We start from the raw sequence: 24,417 nt of genomic DNA on the forward strand, positions 1-24,417 counted from the left end.
GGAAAAGTTGTGCCTCAGAGTATCTGCCATGATGTTGGTGACACCAGGTAGGTATGCTTTTAGGGTGACCCCATGATGGAGGCACAGTTCCGAAGGCGGTCTGCTTCCGTACAAAGGGATTGAGAACGAGCCCCACACCCTGCCTGTTTATATAAAGCATGTATTGTCTGTGAGTACGCAAACGGTGCAATTGGTAATGGTGGGAGCAAAGTGCTTGCATGCATTCCTGATGGATCTGAGCTCAAGAAGGTTGATGTGTAACATGGTTTTGTGTGCACTGACCATTTTCCCTGACCAGTATGGTGGTTCAGATGCACCCCCCCCCCCCCCCCCCATCCTATCAGTGAGGCATCCGTCAATCTGTATTGATGGTTCGGATTATGTCTAAGACTTCAGAAGGGACAAAATACTTTGTCAACTCCTTTACAAGTTGGCAGGATGGAGGATGGTGTTTGCCAAATGTCATGGGTTACCTCTATAATGGCCTCGTCAATTGGTAGTGCAATCTTTCCCTGAGAGGGGGGATGGATGTTCTTTTGGAGGCAGTGCTGTTTCTCCTTTACCACTTGGTGCTGAATTTCTTGGCTGGTGGCCACCCTCTTAAAAAGTTCCTGAAATTTTTCAAAATCACCAGTGGCGTGCATATCCTCCGGAATTACAGCTTCATCAGGTGATGAAGATAAACTGTTAATAGACACGCTCCCTGGAGCTTGTTTTGATATGATTGTCTGGGATTTGATCCTACTCTTCCTTCAACTCAACTGTAGTCGGGAGGATGTGAGATGGCGAGGCCGGTGGAAGCCTCCTTGCTGGAGTAGACAGGGCCATAGAGCAATGTCTATGGGATCCCCAGTACTCCCATGGGGCCCAGCGGGGTGGATAATGAGGAGGAAGAAATAGCCATTCCAGATACCATGGCAGGTGGTGGGTCTTTCACGGTAATGGTGATAATGACAGAATGTAGTTGGAGAGGAGTGCTGTGAGGTAAAAAATTTCCTCTGATCATCCTCAGCAAATCGGATGCATTCATATAGCAGCAGAGATCTGAAACAGCCTGGAGATGTGCAAGGTGAAAACGGCAACAGAGAGGGTTCCCTCAATGGGGGAGGGAAGCAAGGCGCCTGTCATTCACGTCAGGTGCCAGTGAGGCACAAGTAGCTCTGGTCGGTACAGTATGGTCAACATATGAGGAATTTTGTGCTGGTACTGGAGCCTCTGGGGGAGGAGGCTTCGAGGATGGCGTCAGCACAGTGGGAGGTGGCCCCAAGGACTTGCAGGGCTGTTTTGCTGCCAGTTCCGATACATTGTCCAGTGCTAGGTCTTGAGATGCCACAAGTGCCAGTGCTGAGGTTTGGCATGGTGACCTTCCCAGTGCCAATGATGACTGTGCTGGTCAAGGGGTAGTGTGTGTTGCTGCAGAAGCGGTGCTTGTAGAGGATCTTGGCACCATAATGCCAGAGGTGCCGGGAGTGTCTCCCCTGGTCATCCTGGAAGGTGGATTGGGAGTGGTGACCTCACAGGGGAGGCTCTTTTCTTAGAGTGTTTCTGAGGCAAGGAGCCCTTTTCTTAATTGAGTCCCCCAGAGGCCGAGATGGTTGCGGCTCCTCCGTCGGCTGCATAGCCTTTTCAAACAATATCACAAGGAGCTGGCACTCCCTGTCCTTTACTGTGAGGCTGCGGCAGTGGTCACCTTTTTGGGGTCCGTGTGCCTCCTCCAAACAGCATATGCACAATGCGTGACTGTCCGAGATGGGCACAGGGTCATTACACTCTTGGCACTTTTTAAACCCGTGAGCCCAGCATTGTGTTGTGAGGTGGCCGCTCAGTAAGCAATGGGGTGGCTGTAAGACCTCTTCTTATGCTTTCTCCAGTATTTTTCTTTTGTTTCATTTTTTTAACTGGGAAAAAAAAAAACGAGAAGCAGGAGGACAAGGTCGACTGTAGCTGGAGGATGAGAGTAGAGCAGGGCCGCTGCCACTGCGCTGGTCCCTCCGAAACAAAGGTGTTTTTTTTAAACAGGTAATAGGAATGAGTAAGCTAACTAGCAACAATACAATTCATTATAGGGTTGGCCGCCTTCTGCACATGCGCAACCTGACAAACTGCTAAAAAAAAAGCTCTGAACTCCGGCTCTGGGATGACCCGTCACCAACAATGGAGCACTTATGGGGACATCACCCGAAGAAGAAGAATGGCTTTCATTGTAGTAAAGGCAGTTTAGGCTGGACATTAGGAAAATCTTCCTTTCAGGCAATTTATTCCAGTATTTATGCACCCTAAAGGAGGTGGTGAAATCTCACTCTGAGTTTTTTAAGAGCAGGTCAGACAGACACCTGACGATGATATCGATAATATTTAGTCCTGCTATGAGTGTAGAGGGGACTGGACTACAGGATATAGGCAATAATCATAATGTGGCCTTTGGGCAGCCATGTAGTTGGGGTTTGGCGGGAGAAATTAAAATAAATTATTTTAGAACAATAGGCTGATAAGCAAATATTTCAGGCATGAGGTGGAGGATGGGATCAGGGACTCCAATGCTACAGCACGCTGAAGAGGAGAGAGAATGTGTCAATTTCGCACCTTCTGATACACTGGCAGCAGAGGGCAGGTGAAATGGAACTAGAAAACTTTAGCATTTACCAGAGCTGTGCAGTGTTTAAATGATTGTTACAACAGTCTCAGAAAAAGGAGCCAAATAACTTTACTCACACTCATACCTTTAATGTCACAAATGAGTTTCCCTTTACATCCAGCCAACCTCCACTACTGCAAGGCTTGGGAATACCAACCATAATCAGGAACCAGTTGCTTCGACATACACTAACGGCAGCAGTTAATGCAAGGCTAAAAGCACTTATCAGAACATTGCACTCACATTCTGAACATTGCACTGAGTAAACGGAATGTGGCTTTCTTAACTTAGTGGGCTAAGCCCCCTGCTTGCTACACTTGTCAACCCCTCTCTCTGGGTGTTGACAGCCCCAGTTCTCCCCCCACAAGTGGGGGTGTTTAGTATACTTTTAAGGTGGTGGTTAATTACCACAAGCAAAGATAATTCAAGCAACTGTTTCACATGAGTGCCGCTTTACATACCGGTCTTCCATGAATGCTTTCATAATACAAGAGTGCTTTCTGAAGAGCTACTTTCTCAGCTGCTATCTGATCTCTAGTCATGTCCTATATAAAAGATGAAAGGAGGGGAAAGAGGAAAACAAGTCATACTTTTACATTCGGAACACTGAGTTGTAGCTTTATCCATGTCCAGACCATGGTTTGAAAGAATAAGCCATATTATTTTTCAATGAAGACTGAAATACTTGCCACTACATCCCCAAAGCCCTTACCCTGTGATGCACTTTAAAAAATAATTTCCATAAGAAGTCCACATTATGTGCTATGGCAACAGATTACAACTAATGACATTTAGATTTGAGCAGTAAGGGCTTGTGGGTTCATCAAAGGGATTCATTCGTTTTTATGGTGCTTTGAAAATAGGAAGTGCTACATAATCATCAAGGTTTATTATTTTATCTGCTATAAGAGGTCTTGATAGCGTTAAGTCTTTTACAAGATACTTTTCCTTCAAATGCAACACCATACACCAGACATTCCCCTGTCCCTGCACCTAATATTACAGGAGGCCTCACATCTCTCAACTTGCAGCTTTTTCTCCTCCAAATCCAAAGTGATGAGAGAATTCTGTCTGCACCTTCCCTAAAAACATTTTCCAGGATGACATTTTTATTTTTCAAAAAAGGTTGTGCTTAGTTGACATGTCAGTGCACAAGGCCTTAATGTACAAAGCTATCAACATTTCAGGAACTCGTTCCCTCCGATACAGACTGCCTCTCTGCTAATCACCTTCAGAGACAACCATGTGGCTAACAGGGCCAGATATGAAACTCTTAAAGAGTGGAAACAAAGTCCTCTGAGACAGGGTGATGGACTTTGAACAAGCTACCAAGAAAAATAAGGCTAATCGAAAGCATGCCCATCCTCAGAAAATGTGAGAAGACCCACATGATTTGCTAAAGCTTTCCCACCAAAAGAGAAGATAGGGAAATCGCAACATGGGAAAGGGGAATCTACAAACAAAAGCATGCTAAACATTTCTTGGAACCTGGGAGAAGCAAAGGATGGAATACATTATGAAATTCAGTATGAAAATCAATTCTGTACTTTGATCCCCTGGTTACAGAAAAACAAGCGAGAAAAAATAAGCAAGACAATATTATCATAATTAAAAGATTATTTGAAAAAATGGATGTAACTGTGCTCTGGTGAGAAATCAAACTACAGGCAGTCTCCGGGTTACATGGATCTGACTTACATTGGATCCCTACTTACCAACGGGGTGAGGCAACCCCGCACTAGCTGCTTCCCCCCAGCAGACCAGGGAGACGCGAAGCTAGCGCCCCCCCCCCCCCCCAGTAGACCAGGGAGACGCGGAGCGGCTTTTCTCAGCAGACACCTCAGCTTGAGAATAAAGGACTGAGGGAAGTGAGGTGTAGGAGAATAAAACTGAGCTCTGGAGAAATGTTTGGCTAGAGTTTCCCCTACAATATATACCAGTTCCGACTTACATACAAATTCAACTTAAGAACAAACCTACAGTCCCTATCTTGTACGTAACCCGGGGACTGCCTGTACTTTAAAAATGTTTCATGTTACACCTATGTCAATGTCACTAGATTCTAAATGGAGCTGTTTGCAAGATCTTGCATGGTTTTCAGAAGCTGTCATACAGCTGTGCTTTACAAGACTGTATTTGAAATCTTGACACCTAATCTGATCTGCATGCATTGTACCTTAATGTCCCCAGGCCGGTTTGTCTCTGTTCGTTTTTCTTGCAGCTTCTTCTGGATGGAGTCTAAGGTCACCTCAACTGCGGGTTTTGCAGCTTTATCAGACAGATCCTGCTTCTTGTCATCTTCCTTCTCAAGTTGAGACCCAAAGCTCTTTGGGAGCGTGTTGCTCCGCTGGCGCATCACAGGAACCAGATCTTCTTCTGATATCTTTAGTTTTGACTCTAGGTGGATTTTTTTGGGGAGGGGGATAGAAAAACAAAATATTTTCAGTTTTCCCTAACAAGTCTGTGAATCATTTCAAGACAGATCAAAGCCTATTCTAGGTCATTTTCCCTGCCAGTTACTCACCTTTAAGCTGCTTCCGGAATTTTGCCAGTTCATTTGTCCATTTCAGCACCTCTGGGTTGGCTGCTTTGTCACTGTGGGAAGGCTAGAGGAAGAGAACAGAAATCCACAGTGAAATCATTCTCAAAGGAGTGGAAAGAGAACTTCAAACCAAGAGCTGTATAAAAACAGGTTTACTGTGTACAGCAGAGGATTGGGCACAGTAGAAAGAGACAGCAGCTTATGCTTGCCAATCACAGTTCTATTTAACTGTCACTGTAGATTGGGACTACTTTCTTAAAACTTCCTGCCTCAGATTCTCCCCCTGTAAGACATGAGTTTTCATGCAGGGGTGTTGCACTCACATGCAGGGGTGTAGCAAGAGTTAATTCATGTGTGCAAAGCATGTGTGGAAAGAAACACTGAAGCATTACTGCTATCATCCACAGCTCCAAACCAAGGTTGGAGGACACTCTTCTCGTCTGATGCCAACTTTTCCTAACTTAGACAAGACTGTTTCAGAACTAACCTCTGGAGTTTAGATCACTAGCAAACATGGGTATGGGTGAAACTTTTCTCCCATAGATTGCTTCCTGTGCAGCAGAAGAAAATGTCAGCAGTGACTGCAGTACAGTTCACATGTGTTGCTCAGCACAGAACTTTGCAAGGGTACAGGAACCAGGAATTGCCCTCTCTTCCTCTCCTGAATACATGAAAACTCTGCAGTTACTGCTCTCCCCAGAGCAAAAACCTCACTAAAACAAGGTGTGCAACCCATTGTGAATAAATAAGAGATTTTAACATAACAATTCTCACACAGTTACCAGTTTTGGGCTTATTTAGTAAACAGTTAATAAAAATCCTAGCAATTTATTAGGTTACTTTGTGTGTGCACTCTCCGTACCTATTGCTTTGAAAAGGAATTCACTTTGCAGTGCTAATACATGAATATGTGCTTTCCACCGGCTGTGCGGTAGCTCCACCTCCCTCTTGTTTCCAGGTACTTGGACTGCACCTGAAAATCTCCCCTGAAGACCTCTCAGCTTGAGTCCTATTAATTTTCTTACATTTGCTCATTTCCAAAGAACTTACTCTGTATTTCCTCTCCTCCTCAAATTTGTCCTCAAACTTCCTTATCTTTTTCTTAAGCCCCTGAATCCTTCGGGTCAGCTGTGCAGGCGTCAGATTCTCTCGGTCATCTTCGTAAGATCCTAAAGAAGAACTCCGCCTCCTGTTAGGAGCACAGAATGCAGTTACACCTTTGCAAGCAGCCAGTGTACATCTGCATGACTGTAAGTACATTCAACACCCACGCACATCATGAAGCCAAATTCAGGCATGATATAACCGGTAGATCAAGGGCTAGAGTCCAGAAGCAGGGAGACCAAGAAATCTGAAGAAGTGGGCTGTGCCCACGAAAGCTCATGATACCATCTACATGTTTTGTTAGTCTATAAAGATCAGACCATTTGTTGTTTCTTTCTGTAACAGACTAACTCAGCTATCCCCTGAAGCTCAAGAATGGGGACTCAAGTCTCTTTGCAGATGACTGAAGGCGAGTATGCCAACCATTTCAGAAGAAACAATTGAGAAGAAACTAAGCAAGGTATTTAGGAGAAAGCAGATCCATCGATTTACTCTTTAAAAGGAGGTACAAGACCTGAAAATTAGCTTGCCAACCCCAAAGACATGATGGAGAACTGGTAACTTGCCTTCCCTCCTGAAGAGTTTAAAAAAGGAGGTGAGGAAGCAGCACTTCCTCTGGGGGAGCAGAGTTTGGGCATCTAATAGAAAGGTGAGGGAATATTTTTATATTGTTCATTGTCCAGAGTTTAACACATTTCCCAAAGAGCAGGAATTCTGAATAAAAACTCCACTTCTGCCTCACTACTTCCAGGTATTTCATACTTCTGAAGCAGTTCAAATTACTCAACCTTTAGCCCGAAGGATAAAATAAGAACATTAACACCTGGGATGAACTACAATTGGGCTAAAATTAATAACCTATTATGTGCTATTGTTCCGATGGAATTTTAAAAATTATATATGTGGTTTTTTTACATGTACACACTCGCATGACCTGGAACTGGTAAAAAAAATAGGGACTAGGGGGGACTACATTTGTTTTTCCATTACTTGCCACAGTTTCTACCAGATTTATCATACTCCATTTAAAAATATTTCTTATCTCAGTCCACATTTCAGTGGGATGAAAGTTTTTATGGGCAAGTTACAAATCATGTAAAAACACATATTGACCAGTATATAGGATATCACAACACAGTTTTGACCACAGCACACCCTAGGCTTCATCATAATTAGTACTTAAACTGCTTCTTATCTGAGGATGACATTGAAATCTTTTACACGGGAAGGTAAGTACCATTATTCCTATGTCACAGAGGAAGAAACCTGGGGCACATAAAGTTAAGTGACTTTTCCAAAGCAACACAGAGAGTCAATGACCATGCTGTAAATCCAATCAAGTATTCACTGCATCACACTGCCTCTCCATAATGACAGACACTCAACAGCAAGATGGGACAGCCTCCTTAGTATCCTAAAAGTACAAACAACATGGATCTGGAAGCCACCCCAGAACTAGAAATCACGGCACTAGAAAATGTGGAAGCTTTGGAAGGTGGGAAACACCAGCCCAACCACGCATAAGGCTCCATGGCATTATCTTGATAAATGAGAGGCTGTTAATTACCATACTGCAATTCTTTACTACTGGGCAGCATGGGAGCAAAGCCTGCAGCTCAGATGGCAAATATGAAACCACCACGTACCTCATGAATGAATGAGAGTTAGGAGGGGAAGGAGGCACTTCTGTATCATCCAGATACTGCTGGCTTTGCCCATAGGCATAGAAACGAGGGGACAGCATTGGATCACTGTCCTCGTCCAGAAGCTGGCGAATTAGACATCCAGCCTGTGGGGACAAGTGAGCTTCATCGGAGTCTAGGCCATCTCGTTGCCAGGATGAGAAAGCTGGGACGGGCTCTGTAGATTAATTGAAACAACTCAATGAAAACGAGCTTTACAATTTTCCTTATTCTAAACGCATTCAATAATCACCACAGACATGGGCCCGTTTTAAAAACTAGGGACGCTAGCTATTGTGTAACTGAATAGTCATGTAACTGCATGAAATCATAGCGGTTACACAGCTATTTGATAGTACCTGGGGGCAGCCAGTGCACTTCCAGCTACGCTCCCAGAGGGCCCCCTGAGCTGCTGCCTCTGTATCAGGCAACAACGTGGCTCAGTGGGCAGAGTCAGCCCACAAGGGAAGCCTTTAAAAACCAGCTCCCTGCACAGACTGCCTGCCTGCCACCCCTGTCCACCCTGTGGGGGGGAGGCGGGGGGGAGGGGAGCGCAAACTCTCCTCAGACAAAGGTTGCTCCACAGCAAGCAGCCCCTGTCCATGGGGGGTCCAAGCTCCACGCTGACAGAGGCTGCTGCCATGGAGCAGCCTCTATCTTTGTGGAGTTCAGACTCCCTGTGAACAGGTACTGCTGCCGCAGAGCAGCCTCTGTCCATGGCGGGCCCAGCATCTGCTGCCCCTCTGATAGAGGTAGGAGGGCGGAGAGGAAGGCAGATGGCACTAGTGCTAGTGCTGGGGGAAACCATCTTTTAAGCTGGTGCTAGGGGGAAACTGTCTTGAAAGCCATCTCCCCTCATGTATGGGGCTCCGGCCTAACACCCTCACCTCACAGGCAAATCTGGTGCTCATGGGAAGCCAGCTTTGAAGACAACTTCTCACTGTCATCAGCTCCTGCTCCCCCTCCCCCTCTCCCCTTGCTGCCTCTGATGCAGAGGCAGCAGGAGGCAGGAGAACATGTATGCAGTCAACAAGATTAACTGTTAAACCTAGGTATAACGGTTAATCATGTTGTCGTCTGCACAATGAAATCCCTATTTTAAAACCATATTCTTCTCAACCTTTAGGGAGAGAGCCTGATGGCACCCATGGTTATCATTTATCTGTGTGCAAAGTGAGTGCAGAATGAGTGTGAAATGTCAGAATGGAAGCACTCTAGCCAGGTGCCAATGACTACACAAGGTGCCAGGCAGTGGAGAACTAAGCATTAAATCTAGCCAGTCATCACTGCTCATTGATTCAAACAGACCAAAAAAAAATGTACAGCACCTTCTCCCTTTACTGTCCAAACCATGTCCTTTGGGCCTGGAACTGAAAAGTTGGGAATATATTCAAGTACAAAGGAGGTAGCTCAGGGCTACAGAACAGTACATGCAGAAGGAATCAGTAGACTCACAAGACAGGCACAAATACCATTAACAAGGTGATCACGTTGCTGTAACTCACTCTTCTTTCCCCTACCTTATCCCTTTCCCTGTGTCATGGCTAAAAGTAAATTTTTATCTCATTGGGGCGTCGCCCATATCTTACTGCTTAGTCCTGTGCCTAGCGTTCCACAGCTGTAAAAGCATTGATAGTAAATCATCCAGGCTCAATTATTCTCAGGTTAAAAATTAAAAAGACACCAGGACCCACCCAGTCTCTTTCACACGCTGTTAATAAATCTGAACTCCTATCCCTGGGTTGAGTTAATCGGCTGAAAGTGAAAGTAACCACAAATGAAAGAACTGAGGATGTGAGAAAGGGAAATCCTTTTGGAGAATGCTGATTAGCATACTGGAACAAACTGAAAAGAATCATCTCAATCTCATGATCAGTCTGTCCAGATGCCATAAGGGTTCTAACATTCTCGTTCAGATAGTTGACTAAGCCGGTTTGCATGCTCCTACTTAGCACCACAGGATTAGATGATTTAAGAGCTGTGCTTTGAACCTGTAATTCTAACAAGAAGTCCTGAAGTCAAACAACAAAAAGTTATAAAAAACCATCAAATAGTGAATGCTGAATCATTGGAATGGGCCTGAAAACTGCTGTAGTGTCATTTGCATTCTATGGATACAGTCTCTGATTTTGATCTTATACCAGTTAGAGAGATTGGCCTTTTTTACTCATGGAAATTTTTAAAAAAATAGCACTTCCATTTACTGCATAATGTTACATTTCCAAATTCCTGTTCTCTTGTAAAACTGCATGGCTCAATAGGTTTAAGGTACTTCACATTCCTCCACATTCCTGAATACATGAGACTATTAAATTCAGTACTAACTGGGGTATAAAGTGTTTTACATTATTCTGCATCAAAGGCTAAATGGCATGGGATCAGTCAGCGTGGAAATTGCACTCTTCAGCCTCAATGACAGATGCTGCTCCCAGAAAGTTAAGTCACTCCTGAAGTAATAGTAGGTGGTATTAATACTAAATGTGTTATATTTTTATTAATCAGCAAATCAAGTAGTTGATGGAAATTCCATCAACTACTTGATTAGTCAATAAGGGGGAAGTGGGGTGCTTGCTGTCCTGGCTGTGCCTCTGCCTTTGAAATGTAGTAAGAGCTGCCTGCCCTTGCTGCCTCTGATACAGAGAATCTAGGGTACAGAGAAGAGCAACAAGAATGATTAAAGGTCTAGAGAACATGACCTATGAAGCCAGGCTTCATGAACTGGGCTTGTTTAGTTTGGAAAAAAGAAGATTAAGGGGGGACATGATAGCGGTTTTCAAATATCTAAGAGGGTGTCACAAGGAGGAAGGAGAAAATTTGTTCCTCTTGGTTTCTGAGGACAAGACAAGGAGTAATGGGCTTAAAGTGCAGCAGGGGAGGTTTAGATTGGACATTAGGAAAAAATTCCTAACTGTCAGGGTGGTCAAATATTGGAATAAATTGCCAAGGGAGGTGGTGGAATCTCCCTCTCTGGAGATATTTAAGAACAGGTTAGATAGACATCTGTCAGGGATGGTGTAGACGGAGCTTGGTCCTGCCTTGAGGGTGGGGGGCTGGACTCGATGACCTCTTGAGGTCCCTTCCAGTCCTATGATTCTATAGGGCTGGAAGGGACCTCAGGAGTCTTCGAGTTAAGCCCCCTAGCCAAGGCAGGACCAATACCAACTAAACCAACCCAGCCAGGGCTTTGTCAAGCCGAGACTTTAAAAACCTCTAGGGATGGAGATTCCACCATTTCTCTAGGTAACTTATTCCAGTGCTTCACTACCCTCCTAGTGAAATAGCTTTTCCTAATATCCAACCTAGACCCCCCCAACTACAACTTGAAACCATTGCTCCTTGTTGTCATCCATCACTACTGTAAACAGCCTCTCTCCATCCTGTCTTCCAAAGCACTTGCAATATCTCCCAGCTTAGTATCACCCACAAACTTTATAAATGTACTTTCTATGCCATTATCCAAATCACTGATCAAGATATTGAATAGAACCAGTCCCAGAACTGATCCCCGTGGAACTTCACGTTATAGTAGCTCCATCTAGGCTGTAATTCCCTAGTTTGTCTGTGAGAAGATCATGTGAGACTGTATCAAAAGCTTTACTAATGTCTACATATACCACATCTACTACTTACCCCCAACCACAAGGCTTGTTACCCTGTCAAAAAAGCAATCAAGTTGACATGACAAGATTTCTTCTTGACAAATCAATGCTGATTGTTACTTTGGTTCAGGGTGGATTTGATTTTAAATCAAATCGATTTAAATGAGGATTTAAAATCACTAGTCCTGGAGACTCAATTTAATCTTTTTTTTTTTTTTTTTTTTTTTTTTTTTTTACATAAAAGTGCATTCTTGTTGGTTGTGAAGAATACATATTCTTCATAACTCAGAGACAAATGTAGGTTTCATTTTTAGAAGTACACACTATACATTTTAAACTGATTTCCTTTGAAAACTTTTCAGATTTGTTTTCCAGAATCTCTCTCTGATACTGTGAAAATGAATGATTGGTTAGTGGTCTCATTTACCCCAGGATAAATGAAGCTTATATTATGAAGTCACTGGGCAATGAACTAGCTCCAATTCAACAGATTAACCATTAATATTTGGAGGATTTACACTTGCCATGCTGTACTAGAAGCAAAACATCACCAGACAGACATTTAAATTATTTTATTTAACTAAAACATTATGTATTCAAGATTTTTTTCTTCAATAGTAAATATATTTTAACAAAACAAGCATATGAAATTTTTGAATTTAGTTAAACCTTCAAGTTTTTTAAAATCAAGTTTGTTTTTCTTAACATTGTTTTAAACTAAAATAGTTAAATATTTGTTTTAGAAAAACAAAAATTAAAGCAACTGCATCAGCCAGGTCAACATAAGAAACTTCAGATATTCTAAAGCTAACTCCAACTTTTTCACCTTCATTTTCCTGTTTGTTCATAATCTGGGAAAGAAAAACAAGCTTTCCTGCTTTTTGAGGTCCCAAACTATTTCTCAATTTGGAATGAATTATTCCAAAAGAAGAAAAATATTCTTTCTACACCAGTAAAAGATGCTAGATAAATAAGGCAAAGTAGACAGAAAACTGGGAGACAGACAATTTGCTTTGCCACTCCAACAATATTTCATTTCCCCCTATGCAATATTCCACTCTCTCATTTAAAAAAAATGTCTAGCTCCAGGCACTGGGAACATTATATAGCATCAGCTGTTTTCACTATCATTTTCATTGTGGTAAAGGGTAGGAGAATAGGTTTGGGGCCTGAGCTAGTAAATATTTGTGGTAATTTTGCAATGCAGTGTTAGACTATGAAAGCAGCAGAGTGTACCTTCCACTCCTGGAAGTTTGATCCAAATGTGATCCACAACAATTAGATTAAAATCCTTTTGTGATGGGAGCAGTTCTAGAAAAACTCTGCTTTATTCGTTGTCAGCCTGCACTGACTCACTGACTCGGGTTCTGTACCCTACTGCTAGGGTAGCCTGCAATTTACAGGCAGCTAAGATAAGCCACCATTGCTCTTTGTGAAATGCATTTTATCTGTGCCTCATCTTAACACTGAATGCAGAAACAGTCTAGTTCACCCTGTGAACAGTCTAGTTTACTCTGACAGAATAAAACATGCTCCATTTGAATCAACTGAATGTATCCCACTAAACCATGGCATTTCTGTCACTGCTTATGGGCACCACAGTGAAATTCACTCTGGTGCAAAGGGCAAGTGCAAGGCCCTGCAGGCCCTAAGCACTGCAGAGGCTGCACCAGAGTGACTGTGCACACTCTACATACCACAAAACTGGTCTGTGCACCAGATACATGGGGGAAATCCAGGGAGGGCCCATGTCAGGAGCTACAGACTGTTTTTATGCAGATTTTGAGATTTGCAGGTGCTACTCCAGCTGTGTGTACATGGGGGGAGGGGCACATTGCACCTCCCCAAATTCTTCCAGCATAGAATCTAAATATAGTTAGGCTTTAAGCCGACAGAACAATTCAGGGATGCACATTGTCACACGGGTCAGACTGCCCAGACTGTAAGAATAGGGGGCAGACTGTCACTCCTTACTCATGTTTGTGAGCAGTGACTGATGGGCCATCTCAGAGAATCTCGCTCTAGATGTGGAAGTTATGTATAAGTTTGAGTTAGCATCTTCCTCCTTCAACTGCCAGACTCACTGCACGTTGACAGCTGAAATAGGTTCATCATCTGTTGTCCACCAAGACACAGAAGACACCATTTTGCTGCACTTGCACTGCGACTATAAAAGTGACATGTGGAGAAAACTGATACATCTCTCCTATGCTCCAGCTATCCCTTTTGCAAACCTTCTCTTCCATCACATATGCATTTTAAACAGGCAAGAAGATGACAAACAGATTGAAATAAGTGTTTTTTAAAGATAATCGCATACCCTTTCCATTTTTATGAAAAAGGTCCAGAGTCTACATGCAAGGAAAAGCTTCTCCAGAAGAGTTTGTTATATTGGAGCTAAAGCATATATCATGTGACGGGTCAGTTTCTGGGAGATGGGCTAATTGGTCTATTCTCCCCTTGATGTACTTACGACTCTGTTCATGTCAATGGAAGTTATGCACAGACATCAAGGAAAGAAAATAATCTTCATTTCAAAAGGTTCAAGTGACAGTAGAATACAAAGGGAAGACTCTTGCCTCTATCACCTTTGAAAACACAAACACTTCTATGCTTGTCCAAACACTTCAGGTTATGGCAAATTAGAATCCCAACTAAATATAATGAATCAGAGGTCTCTTGAGAAATTTCTTTGCGGAACATGTTGCACTTTAATTAGATGTGCTGTACATGTTGATATCATCTAGGTAATTCCCAGCCTGGAGGTGTGGGTGGAGAAATTCAATTCTACTGAAAGTAGCTGGTGGCCTAACTTTGAATCAGGACACTCACTGCTAATGGTTTGGTCTTCCCAATGCCACACTGTCATCACAAGTCCCTCTTACATGGAAGGGACAAGAACATGTGTCACGTACCCCGTGGAACTAGGAACAAAGAACCTGCTCATTCAAGCCCGGCCAAAGAGTTTGCAGGGCCCCATGTGGCACACTCACAGTAGCTGCGCCCTGTGGCCAGGCAGTTCCCAGCCAGGGCAACAAGCAAGTAGCTGGGAAGGCAGGTGCAGGGCAGCGTGGGCCTTGAAGGCACAGGACCCCAGGCAACCATCGTGTTCACCTTGCCCTAAGGCCGGGTCTGTGGCCATCCTCAACATGTCATGCTACTCACAGGTTTTGTTTTTCAGAGTAGCAGATCCAGGCGCCCTCCCCTACCCTACCCTTCCTCTCCCTCTCCTTTTTCTATATTAAGAGCCAAGCTAAGTTTTAGGACTAACCACAAAAGCATACTCACGTGCACTCTAGAGAAAGGCATCATAATGATCTGATCCTGAAAGATGCTGAATGTGTTCAATTTCTCTTTATGTCAGTGGCAGTGGAGTTGCTCAGCATCTTGCAGTATTCGGCCCAAAATGTGCAATTCAACAATATGCGTTTTTAAAAAGTGTTTTTTTCTTAGCACTTTGCACATCTCTGGGATAGATCAGAAGGCCTGGCCATTTTGCTGACAGGAGAATGCTAATTATAATTAAGTTGATCCCTTTCTCACAAACATGCTGCGTGTACTGTTTAAATTACCCAGGAGTACCATTTCAGTGTATATTTAACATGCAATGTGAACAATAAACAAAACTCCTGCATTAGTCTCTGCTAAATGCTATACAGGCAGTCCCTGGGTTACATACAAGATAGGGACAGTAGGTTTGTTCTTAAGTTGAATTTGTATGTAAGTCGGAACTGGTACATATTGTAGGGGAAACTCTAGCCAAACATTTCTCCAGAGCTCAGTTTTATTCTCCAACACTTCACTTTCCTCAGTCCTTTATTCTCAAGCTGAGGTGTCTGCTGAGAGAAGCCGCTCCGCGTCTCCCTGGTCTGCTGGGGAGGGGGGTGCTAGCTTCGCGTCTCCCTGGTCTGCTGGGGGGAAGCAGCTAGTGCGGGGTTGCCTCACCCCGTTTGTAAGTAGGGATCCGTTGTAAGTCGAATCCATGTAACCCGGGGACTGCCTGTACTGAAAAGATCATTGTGTGCACCTAACTATATGTGACTTGTTAAAGTAAGTGAAAAACAACACTGGAAAACCAAACTAAGACACAACATTAAGATATTAAGTTGCTTGCAATTCAAGTATCCCTTTGATTGGTGAATGGAATTCTTCATGGAGTAGACCACAGTCTAGGGAAGCCTGTCTCTAAGGACCATTAACAGACAGTCTTATTCCTGATTTTGGTATCTATATAGGGTGGGAGCAGAGCACAGGGAGAAAGCAGGAAATTCCCTTTTGTCTATAAAATACTAAATTTTGCTTGAATGGGATCCATGAAAAGAATAATTCTTAATCAAAAGGCACATTCATTGTAACAAAGGATCAAACACATTTCTCCTCCTTTCCTTAAGTTAAAATCAGACTTAAAAAACAATCTAATATTCCATTTTCAAGTTTCTCCAGACTTCCACTTCTGTATCCAGATCAAAATACGTTTTGGCCAGGCACTATAAACCCAAAGACACACCCACCCTAATCATGTTTCCCTCACTCACTCTTTCTGTGTCATACCAAAAAGTACACAACTGTACCTTCCCAGCTGTTGTCATCGCACAATGCTGTCAAGTCCAGCCGAGGCACTTCTGAGACGAAGCTATCTTCCTGACCATCAGCATCTTGGTTCCTCTGAAATTTAGTTTCAGGAATGCTCGGGTGCTCCTGAATCTTCATGCTCGAAATCTGCTATAATGCCAAACATCCACCAAAAATTTTAAATTAAAAAAAATAATTCTCAGAGGGAGGGGGAAAAAAAGCTCCTGCAGCTGCAGCAATAAGTGTGTTCCTTTAAGCTACATGATCAAAACCAAACAGTCCACAACGCTTCCAGCTCAGTGGAAGCTAAAAATGCCCTGCTCAGTGACCCTGAAATGCTAATTGGTCACTCATACTGGCAAAAACATCCGTCCATCTGCTTTCCTTGAACTTTTCCAGAAAGCCAGAAGGAGCTACTGTCCCAACAAGCACATGTAGCTGAAAAAGTCTCTAATCACTGATTGAGAAGAACAAGGCTGGAGGAGGAGGGGTGTGAGTTTTTAAAGGAAAAAATCTCTTTGGTGTCAACAAAAATGCTCGTTGTTGCTGAGGCTACAGTAGCAACGTGGTGTCTTTAAAAAGCAGCTGTTGCTGCTCCTGAAGCAGCAGCAGCTCTGGAAAGAGCAGGACCCATTCACGAATGTTCTCATGCAGGCTGTGCAGGCTCAGATCAATTAGTGCCAGCTAAGCTGTGCTATCTGCACATGCCCTGATTTCCTGTGGTTTGTTTTCTAGCTGGGCGTGGGGAGAGCAGAACTATTTATGGATGAGCTCTGGGCATTAAGTAATATTGCGCAAATCCAAACTACAGTAGGGTTTGGCATCTCAGCTGCAAGTAGTGCGGACCCCGGGAAAAAGTAAAAAAATGCAGGGAAAGCAAGTATCTTTACAAAAAAAAAAAAAAGGCACAAATTCTTGTCAAGTAAGTGATCCATAATTTATATACAGCAGGAAGCAACTGCTGCTTGCTTCACTATTATTCACCCACTAAATACTACATAGGCTGTGTGTGTTCATGCAAAAATCACTACTATTCTCCGCCCCCTCCAGATAGATTGCGTGTATGTGCGCGCACATTGTAGATCACCTTCTGATCTTATAATCAGTTCTGTCACTATCAAACAATCAGCTTTCTCTGAAGACTGTTAAGGCACAGGAATCTGAACAATCCGGAATAATGACATAACTACTCAGGACGGGGTGGGGGGGTTCAGAGACAAAGAGTAAGTAAATACCCCTACACAAACACAAAGCATTTAGCGTGGACAGCAGTAATGTATATAATCACTACTGTTTTATAGAACACACAAACTGTTATGTAAGACAGGTTGGACCTCCCTGGTCCAGCTCCCTCGGGATCTGCATGGTCCTGAAGGAGGGATTTTGCTGGACAAGGGGACAATAGTCATTTCTGCCCCCGCCACTGGTCTCAGCCCAGCACTGCTCCTGGCCTGGCTTTCTGGCTGGCTTCTCACATGCGACCAGCCGTGGTGCCCTGCCACAGCAGCCCACATTCCCACCATTGGGGATCTCAGCTGTGTCATGGCAAACCACTGCCCTGCTGCCCCACCAGCCCTGCTTTGGCAGCACCGGCCCTGCCAACTCCTGTTCCAGCCCCACACCCCTCACCCACAGCAGACTGCTGTTCAGTCACCAGGGTTCCTGACCCCATCAGCCCTACTGGGGCAGCATTGGCCCTAATGCTGAGGCATGTGGTTCCACTGCAGCCAACCACTGCCCTTCCGGAGCCCACCGGCGTTCCGGCCACCCTGCTACCAGCTCAGCTGGACTCCTGCAGAGGGCTCCCAGCCACTGGCCCTCCTGCAGCCAGCTTGGTTGGGTTCCCAGCTCCCGCAGGGCTCCTGTGTCTGGCCCTCGATTGGGTCTCTTTGGTCCAGCAACATCTGTGGTCCAATGTTGCCAGATCAGGGAGCCCTGGTTGAGAGAGGCTCAACCTGTACTTGATGTTTAGTAAGCAGAGTTTATTCTTAACTGATAGATCACAGTAAAGTAACTGAAAGGCAGAATGTTATAAACAAGCACAATGACCTTCTAGCAATCTAGAGAATGACACAGATGATTACACTGTCCATTTGTGTGTCTAAAAAACTTGACTCTAAAACCATGGTCACCAACCAGTAGATCGCGATCTACCGGTAGATCTCGGAGGCTCTAAGAGTAGCTCTTGAGCCCTCTCTGAACTGTGCACCTGCGCAGTACATTTACATTAGATTTCCTCATTTGAGGAGCAGCTACTCACTGAGCAACAGCACAGGTGAGTAGCTGCGAGAAATGGTGGGATTTTTTTTTTTAAAGTAGCAGTATAAGGATTGGGGGTAGCAAGTGATGGAGATGAGGAGAATAGAGAGGGCGGGGCTTCAAGGAAGGGGCGGGGCAGTAAATCTTGGCTTGGTCTGTCATTTAAAAAGTGATCTTGGGTGTAAAAAAGTTGAAGACCACTGCTCTAAAGAGAATTGTCATTGTACAGTGATGCTGAATCCAGCCCAAACTTCAAAGCTGCACAGAATGAGTGGTCAGAATTGACATTCTGCATCTAGTGTGACCTTAACTCATTCATGAATTGTGTCCTACTCACAATATTCTAAGACGTAACAATTTGTATTGTAGTCAAAGAAATGAATAGCCCACATTAGAGAAAACTGCAAAGAGAATATGCAGGTCTTGATTTAAAAAAAAAAAAAAATCACAACCTTGATGCTGAAGATCTTGGTATTTGTCAATATTGCTATGTTATGAATTTGTATAATTTTACATTTGATTTCTATTTAACAAAAATAAGGCAATGTTAGCAGGTATTTACTATGAACTAGAAACTTAATTTTCACTGGTTTACACTAAATCAAGGAAATATGTGACAACACTAAATGCATGTACAGTGAGCACAAATGTAAATTCACTACCCACTATCTTACAAACTGCTTCCCACACATGGACTTAAAATATTTCCTCATACTTAACAAAAACATGTTTTTCCCTGAAGAGATTTAAATGATTACAGAGTCCTATAATAACAGGATTTATCACAGGGCAAAAACAGTGTTATCCACTCCCTAAAGGACAAACTGTACCATTTTATAATCTGCTCTCATGTTGTCATCATACTAATTTAAGACTGAAAATCCTGCAGTGAGCTTTTAAAGTAATGCAATTAATAAAAGCATCTGAGGAGGAAAAAAAACCAAGTTATACGCTCACTCAACTATAGTATAACGAGAAAGTAAGAATATCTTCAGCATTCAGAATAAACATTCAGAATAAAAAGACCATATAGCCCTGGTCTACTCTAGGGCTTTATTTCAAAATAATCTCCCTTAGGTCAAATTTATAAGTGGAGCCTGTTATTTCTAAATAAGGGGCTACTTATTTTGAAATTTGTACTTTTGCTTTTCTCGGGGAATAATACTAATTCTGAAATAGTTATTTCAAAATAGTGTTAGTGTGGATGCTCCTGTGCTGCTGTTTCGAAATAACTACTCCCCAGAGTAATTTGAACTAATAGCAATAGTAATTCGAGTGATTACTGGGGCTGTAAGTCGAGGTAGCGTGTCCACATTAATGGAGCCTTCCTCAGACTAATTTTGAAGCTTCCCCATAAGTGGGGACACAGAAAAAATTGGGAGTTAAGTCGAAGTTAGTTATTATGAAATAGTTTCCTAGAGTAGACATGGCCTTAGAGGGCAGCAACCAGAAAATGTAATTTACCTTATTACCATCATTTATACTTATTACAGAATTAATTAACTGTTCCACAACAACCTTATAATTTCATGATTCACAATACATATCTGGAGCAGATATAAATGTATGTTCCAGTTGGGTATATTTCACCACACTGTAAATATTTCTATCAATGTAATTATTTAATGACTTTTCCTCTGAGGTCACATAATTGATTATAATATTTGAAATTCTTCCTTAAAAATGGATGTCCTGTTATGGCAATCAAGTTACTCTCAATTCTTGAAGACAGGGTCTACTTACTCATGTAGCTCATACGGCTATGAATAAACCATTAGGCATGCTGAAGAATAACTGGCATAAAGCCAAAAGAGACAAGACAGATGTCTTCCAATGCAACCTAATGCATTTGAATTAATATTCTAAACCTACATTTCCCATGGAAAGTGCACTATTTTAATGACAAAAATTATCTTTTTGGTTGCCTGGTGGAACTGGTTTCCAGCTTCTACCAAAATGAACTGGAAATATATATAGCAACAGCAAATATGGGAAGAAGCATGCTTGAGGGGTCAAAATATTACCATTCCTTACAAATCTAAAGGACTGTGTCACTAAACTTACTGGCTTCACCTCCTGAAGTCTCTTCCAACCCTGGGATTCTATGATCATATACCATTGATATAGTAACATTAACGATAACATATTAAAATGATACACTTTCTACATGAATTTCAGAAACCTCTTTCACAGTTACATTTTGTTAGAAGCCAATATTGTGCTATTGTGCTTACAAATAATTGGGACTGCAGTTGATGCTGCTTAGAGTTTAACTGCATGACTAATTCAACAAATCAGGTAAACTATTTACATGATTTATTTGTACTTGGCAAAACTGGAGCTAAAAAAAAAAATCAAGTCCATTCACTGTCCATGGGAAATGTAGGTTTAGAATATTAATTCAAATGCATTAGGTTGCATTGGCGCACACCTGTCATCTTGTCTCTCTTGGCTTTATGCCAGTTATTCTTCAGCATGCCTAATGGTTTATTCATAGTAGCATGAGCTACATGAGTAAGTAGACCCTGTCTTCAAGAATTGAGTGTAATTTGATTGCCATAACAGGACAGATCCATTTTTAAGCAAGAATTTCAAATATTACAATCAATTATGTGACCTCAAAGGAAAATACATGTCATTAAGTAATTACATTGATAGAAATGAACAGTTGTTCATTTTAGAGATTGAAGATTAGGCAGGGGCAAGCAGCATATTCCAATGCTGGTCATTAGAACAGTGGAGGAGAATGATATATAGATATCCATGAAGCAACTCAACAAAGTAGAGGTAGCCTTTTATGCTTATTTCAACTCTGCCTGAGGAATTATGGTAACAATGATTATTGTTTTGGTTGCAGTCAGTGTACAAGGTGCTATCTAAACAGAGAAACTCATGATTCCTATTCTTATGTGCGTGTAACATCTCAAATGTTAGAAAGAACTGTAAGTGTGTCAGAACTGAGTTCAGAAGTCTGTATTCTACTAAAATCCAGAACTGGATGTAGCTCTTCAACATTTCCACTAACAAATTATTAAATCTGTGAAACAAAGAACCTTTCAAGAGGTGCAAGACTCAGTCCATTCTGTGGCTAGCCCCTGAATTATGCAAGTCTCACTGCAACTGTTGCAGATTTGCATAAATATAAAAAATACTGTAAGAATTTTAGTGATTTAACTGGAGGGAGGGGGGGGGGGGAAATACCACCCAATAGGAACCCTCTATTAGCTCATATGCCATTAAATTCAATTTATTTTACTCAATCCCTGTCATTTTTAATGTACTGCACAGTTTGTGCTGGAATTGCACTAACTGCATGAGAAATGTTGGCAGGTGGAAGCTAGTGGTTTGTGTAGTAGAACTTCCTCACCCTTTCTCTTTTTTAAAATTCTGGAGAAATCTGGGAAGCCGTTCTCGGAATGAACACATCAGCTGGATGTCAATATAATCAGCAGTTAATATGCTGACAAACAGACTGACATAATTAAATTTCAAAGTCGATATGGAAATGAATGGGTACAAGTTAATAAGCCTCTGAGCGCTACTCTTTCAGGCTGCATGCAGACCCAGGTAGACACCATTTACACTGGTTACATTACGTTTGTGTCTGGAAAGGTTTCCTTTGAAACCCTAAATGCTAGAAGCTGTTATTTTAAAATGAAAGTTTAGATTCTGGAACATGTGTCTGCAATAAAGGATGGGCTCTGGCAAATTCCAAAGCTCCAGAAATACAGAATGCATGCTCTACATGCATGCACGCTGGGTCCACTCTTAACCAAAATCTGTATGAGCAACAACCAATCCCAAGTTTTTTCTGCTTGGAAGCTGAACAGATCTTCTTCAAAATCCTGATAATGGAGGTGAGGTGGGCGGGTGGACGGGATAAGTAAAAGTCTTTCACTTACTGTGAATGAGTTGTTTGTTACAAAAGGTATGTTTCTAAGCTCTCCTAAGCAACAGGCTTACAAGGCATAAGGAATGTAGAACTACCCTGAAGGAATGCATATTTTCTTGATCTTGTAATTCCTATATAATGCAGCATTAACCCGGAGATCACACTTTTCTTACTGAATTTTAAATTCTTCATAAAGAGATATTCCAGCTATTTTTAAATAAAAGGAAACAAAATCAAACAAGTTTGAAATCCAAGGGTCCATTCTTGCACATTCCTGTGGAAGTTGCTGTCCATAGGGCAGGTTGCCATGTGGGAGCCTGGAGGCAGACGCCTCCGCAGACCCGTGACTTCTTCCACATAGAATGGAGAAGTGGGGGCAAGGCACAGTTGAAGCCTGTACCCCATAAATGTGCTAGTGGAGCAAGTATGGAGTCATAGATCATTTCCCTCCCTGGAGACAAGGGGGCACTGGGGACTAGAATGAGCACTTCTGAGTCACAGGCTCAACTCTGATCAAGTTGAGAGCTTGTGGCAAAGCTACAAATGGATTGGTTAAGGCAGTGCCACCTCCCTCATTGAAAATAGCCTGCATAGCAAAACATGGCTCGCATAACCTCTCAGCAACATGCCATGACAGTGCCATGCTGAGCCAATCGTGGTCTCCCTATGCTTCCTGCTTCTTGAGAGTGGCACTACTGGAAATCAAAGGGCCTAATAACGTAAACAAAACAGCAGCAGTTATTTTTAAACAACGCAAATGTGGGTTTTAAAATATCAGCTGCAAACTGCCTCTCAACCACCAACCCGTGATGTGGAATACAGATAGGTTTTGTACACAATAGTTTTGTCTTTTTCTCATCTCCCTCTACTACTGGTGCAGTAGTAACTAAGGGAGCACTGGTGCATCTGCAGTCTCCAGTGGCATTTTAACCTGCTGGGCAGCAGTAAATGAACCTGTGATTAAAATGCTGGCAGAATGTTTATGCTGGCGCTCCTTTTATGGCATGTCCCAGGAGAGCTGCACTAGCTGTACTGCAACTTCAAGGGAAAACAAAAAGTCTAGTGCAGACAGTGCCACGGGTTTAGAAATGTGGGGTAAAGAGATGGTATGAATGCTTTTCAGGTCATAACTCCAATTAAACCAGATCTAGCTGGCATCTCAGTGTACACTTCTTAGAATATTTACAGAGTTAACAGGCAAGCCGCCAGAGTAAAAAATGATTAACATAGGGAAGAAACAGAAGCTATCTAAATGAGTAACTCCCTTCCTCAGTTCACAATCCTCAAGAGAAGAAGAGGGGAAAATCAACTTGCATCAGATAGCAATCATGAACTTGTATCCACCAAAACTGGGGAAATTATTTCAGAAAAAAAAACAGGCGATAAGTTAATTTCAGTACATGGTGAGCTAATCTGTCACATGCCCCTGCTCACTAGGATCTTCATGGAACTCAGTGTCAAAATGCTGACTTCAATGACTCTTGTTTTTTGGTAGGTAGGGGTCACAGCATGGGCAGGCAAGATATGGCCCATAGGCTGGATCCAACCTGCCCAAGTCTTCTGATCTGGCCCACAGCCTATGACCCTGCTGAGACTCTGAGGCAGGTTCTCTGCCTGCTGCATCCCGAAGTTGTTCAAAATGGCTGGCAGCCGGAAGCGGGGGGGGGGTCTTTGCATGCTACCCCTGCCCCCAGGCCAATCATCGCATCTCCTATTGGCTGCCAATGGGATCAGCATGCAAAGTCAATCCCCATCTCAGAGGCACAGGGTAACAAGCAGCACATGGATGAAGCGTCCAGATGTTTTGAACAGCCTGGGGCTGCAGCAGGCAGGTAGCGTTTCAAGGCCCTTGTTCAGCTGCTGGCTGGGAACCACCCAAGGGAAGTACTCTTGCTTCCCAACTCCCTGCCCTAGGTCACCACCCATATGCTCTGCATATCCATTGCCTGAGGTCACAACTCCCTCCCACACCCTTCCTCAGGTGAAAATCCACTCCTGCACACAAAACCCCTCGCAGACCCTGAATCCCAATCTCCTGCCTGAGGGCACAACCCCCTCCTTCACCCTTTTCTGTACCCCAAGCTCCCTTCTACACCAAACATCTGTTCCAGATCCTGCACCTCCTCCATAGA

The 24,417-nt window shown here is 42.9% G+C and overlaps 1 protein-coding gene across 12 annotated transcripts in view; it reads right to left on the reverse strand.

Annotated features, from left to right (window-relative positions):
• Positions 1-24,417, reverse strand: part of FAM13A (family with sequence similarity 13 member A) — a 335,143-nt gene that overhangs the window by 21,122 nt on the left and 289,604 nt on the right. For 11 of the 12 annotated variants that reach the window (XR_012904023.1, XM_075929587.1, XM_075929584.1 and 8 more), the window contains 6 exons: positions 16,134-16,284; positions 7,928-8,141; positions 6,228-6,366; positions 5,160-5,241; positions 4,812-5,032; positions 3,097-3,180 (listed from right to left, as the gene is read on the reverse strand). Coding sequence is in view for 11 of the 12 variants with exons in the window: in XM_075929587.1 (XP_075785702.1) it covers positions 3,097-3,180; positions 4,812-5,032; positions 5,160-5,241; positions 6,228-6,366; positions 7,928-8,141; positions 16,134-16,284 (891 nt within the window). In the remaining variant the exon portion in view is untranslated. The remainder of the gene's footprint in view (positions 1-3,096; positions 3,181-4,811; positions 5,033-5,159; positions 5,242-6,227; positions 6,367-7,927; positions 8,142-16,133; positions 16,285-24,417) is intronic. The other variant, XM_075929581.1, reaches the window with a different exon arrangement.

Source organism: Pelodiscus sinensis, chromosome 5 (genome assembly GCF_049634645.1).
Source record: "Pelodiscus sinensis isolate JC-2024 chromosome 5, ASM4963464v1, whole genome shotgun sequence".
In the NCBI taxonomy this organism is placed as follows: Eukaryota; Metazoa; Chordata; order Testudines; family Trionychidae; genus Pelodiscus; species Pelodiscus sinensis.